This window comes from Oncorhynchus masou, chromosome 29, assembly GCF_036934945.1.
Source record: "Oncorhynchus masou masou isolate Uvic2021 chromosome 29, UVic_Omas_1.1, whole genome shotgun sequence".
Classification (NCBI taxonomy): Eukaryota; Metazoa; Chordata; class Actinopteri; order Salmoniformes; family Salmonidae; genus Oncorhynchus; species Oncorhynchus masou.
Genome location: NC_088240.1, coordinates 19,342,214 through 19,345,790, shown reverse-complemented (window position 1 = coordinate 19,345,790; position 3,577 = coordinate 19,342,214). Strand labels below are relative to the sequence as shown.

The 3,577-nt window shown below is 44.5% G+C and overlaps 1 protein-coding gene across 1 annotated transcript in view; it reads left to right on the top strand.

Moving 5' to 3' along the window:
• Positions 1–2,374: 2,374 nt before the first annotated feature.
• LOC135519134 (vang-like protein 1) overlaps positions 2,375–3,577 on the top strand; it is a 32,073-nt gene continuing 30,870 nt past the window's right edge. The window contains exon 1 of the mRNA XM_064944202.1: positions 2,375–2,608. Coding sequence (XP_064800274.1) covers positions 2,547–2,608 — 62 coding nt within the window. The 5' untranslated portion in view covers positions 2,375–2,546. The remainder of the gene's footprint in view (positions 2,609–3,577) is intronic.

Below are 3,577 nucleotides of genomic sequence, written 5' to 3'. Positions count from 1 at the left end.
TAACTGACCTTTCATACTGTCTATGTCTCTCTCATGATTGTAATTCTTCCGTAGACTTCTCTTTAAGACAAAGTAATGCTTTTAATGTTATTAGTATGGAAGTATGCATCTCTGAGGATGCTATAATAAGCATGCCTATACTCCTGGCTTGACTGGCTCCCTGACCTGAGTCTCGGTTCACATCCTAGATTAACAGCCTAATGAGTGTTTATGTAATGTTAGTTTCACTTACTGATCTCAAGACTGTCTCCCCATTCCACTAAACCACAACAGCATACAGAAATGTCATTATAGAAAAGATATTTATCCATATATGGTGTATTTCACACGTATGTACTTCCAGTGTATGCCCTACATACATTTTAAGATGCGTTACTGAATTCTAAGGATGCATATAAAGACAGACAGCTGTCACACTCATTGTTATTTCAGTAGGCTGTATTCATGTTCAGTGTTTAATGCGTTAGTTTGTAACTGATAGTTTGTCTTGCCTATAGGCTGTGATTTTCCACATGACCCGGTTGGCTATACCTCTTTATGTTGACTCTTGGATGACTGGCTGACTTTTCTAAGGGAGATTGCTGTCCCACATACCACTGTGTGCACACACACGCACGCACACACACACACACGCACGCACACACACACACACACACACACACACACACACACACACACACACACACACACACACACACACACACACACACACACACACGTGAAGGCAACAGCGCTCCAGGGGTTAAAGCCTTGCATTTGGTGTGTGTGTGACAGAGAGAGAAAGGGGACTATGTGAGAGTGATGAATATGAGAAGGGAGTGCTTATGTACTCTTAAGCCTATGATTCACTCACAGTTACAACATGCCTTCCTCTGCTTGCTCACGCACTCTCGCTCTCTCTCTCTCGCGCTCTCTCGCTCTCTCTTACACACATCATTATTATTGCAATCCACAGGGAGCCTTATGCTTCTGTTGTTACCAAGGCAACAGTAGACACTTTAATTCTGGTTGCTCTTTCTCCCTCTCACTGGGGTTAGAATTTGATACTGGAGTAATGTTAGTCCTAGAAGGTGTTTGTCGTTCCTACCCTTTTTGACTCGTTCATGTATTTTCCAAAGAATTCCTGGTATGCTTGTGTTTTTATTTAGAAACCCTCACGTTTCTTGGGTTACAGACACAATGCAGGCATGATGGGGTGTATCGACCCCTGTCTGGAGCATGGATCACACCAGAGTCAGGCATGACGGGGTGTATCGACCCCTGTGTGGAGCATGGATCACACCAGAGTCAGGCATGACGGGGTGTAACGACCCCTGTCTGGAGCATGGATCACACCAGTCAGGCATGACTGGGTGTATCGACCCCTGTCTGGAGCATGGATCACACCAGAGTCAGGCATGACGGGGTGTAACCAAATCAAATCAAATTTATTTATATAGCCCTTCGTACATCAGCTGATATCTCAAAGTGCTGTACAGAAACCCAGCCTAAAACCCCAAACAGCAAGCAATGCAGGTGTAAAAGCACGGTGGCTAGGAAAAACTCCCTAGAAAAGCCAAAACCTAGGAAGAAACCTAGAGAGGAACCAGGCTATGTGGGGTGGCCAGTCCTCTTCTGGCTGTGCCGGGTAGAGATTATAACAGAACATGGCCAACAACGACCCCTGTCTGGAGCATGGATCACACCAGAGTCAGGCATGACGGGGTGTATCGACCCCTGTCTGGAGCATGGATCACACCAGAGCTGAGGATTGGAGGGTTACAGTATGTGGCTAGCTGCTGCCTCCAGTTTTGGGGATGAGAATAAGGGGCAATGTATTTTTATCGGGGTTGATGCGTTTTTCATATGGGAAAATCAAGTCTGAAATTACAAACTTCAGAAGCCTTTTTAAACCTCATGTGAAAGTTATCCTGCAACACGGTGATCAAATGAAGATCCTATATATGTATGTGTGTGCATGTGAGACAGTGTGTGTTTCATCACAGAGGATCAAGCTTTCTGGTCTATGATTTGAGGACCTAATGTACCTTCCTTGATGATGGGATTGGGCTTCAGATCATCACTGTGTCACCCTTTACCGTAATCCTCAGATCACCTACTGTAGCTTTTAGAATAATGAAATGGAGAAAAACTCACTTAATGTTCTGTCTCCCTGGCAGTCTATCACTGTAGCACAGTCGCCTCTAAGTCCCAACCGGTACGGGCTGGCACATAATTCTTTAGTTTGCCTTACTTTTAGCTTTACCTGCTGTGTGCTCTGTGAATAGGCCTCTGGTAGCAAGCGCAGAACTGAGCTGTATATTTAATTGATAACAGACCTGTCTGTCTCTCTTTCTGTCTCTCTGTTTCTCACAGGTCAATATGTCTACAAAAGGACATCTACAGGTTTGTCAACATAGATCCCTGATGTTTTCAGTCTGCTGCCAGTCTTAGTTAGTTAACCCATCTCTTCCTGGATCAGACCACCCCGCTAATCACCCTGCTGCACGACACCCTGAGACCCCCCTCAGACACCTGGCCAATCGCTGGCTCTGAACAGAGTTGCCATGGACACTGAGTCTATCCAGTCTGGCTACTCCAGCCACTCCAACAGATCCAACAGACATGGGTAAGACATGATTTCGCCACTCACACTCACTCACACTCTTACACACACACACACACACACACACACACACAAACACACACACACACACACACACACACACACACACACACACACACACACACACACACACCCCATCAGAGATAGACTTATGTCTCAATCTGCTGCAGAGCATCTGGATGCCTGTTGTCCCCACTGTATTTTGTTTGTCATTTAAGACTAGCTACATGTCGGTTGTTAGAAAACAAATAACAGGGATTGTTCTGCCATTGTAATCCTTGGGAAGGTCACCTAAGTCCAAACAGTGTAAAACAAATCATATGTTTAGTACACTGAACAGAAATATAAACGCAACATGTAAAGTGTAGGTCCTATGTTTCATGAGCTGAAATTATCCATCTACCTGTCAGGTGTGGCATATCAAGAAGCTGATTAAACAGCATGATCATTACACAGGTGCACCTTGTGCTGGGGACAATAAAAGGCCACTTTAAAATGTGCAGTTTTGTCACACAATGCCACAGATGTCTCAAGTTTAGTTTAGAGGGAGCGTGCAATTGGCATGCTGACTGCAGGAATGTCCACCAGAGCTGTTGCCAGGGAATTGAATGTTAATTTCTATCATCATTTTAGAGAATTTGGCAGTACGTCCAACCGGCCTCACAAACTCAGACCACGTGTAACCACGCCAGCCCAGGACTTCCACATCCGGCTTCTTCACGTGTGGGGTGGGGAGTATTTCGGTCTCTAATAAAGCCCTTATGTGGGGGAAAATGCCCACCCATGGCTGCACCCCTGCCCAGTCATGTGAAATCCATAGATTAGGGACTAATTTATTTATTTAAATTGACTAATTTCCATATTTGAACTGTAACTTAGTAAAATCGTTGAAATTGTTGCATGTTGCGCAAAGCTGTCATTAAGGCAAAGGGTGGCTACTTTGAAGAATCAAAATAATAAAATATATTTAGA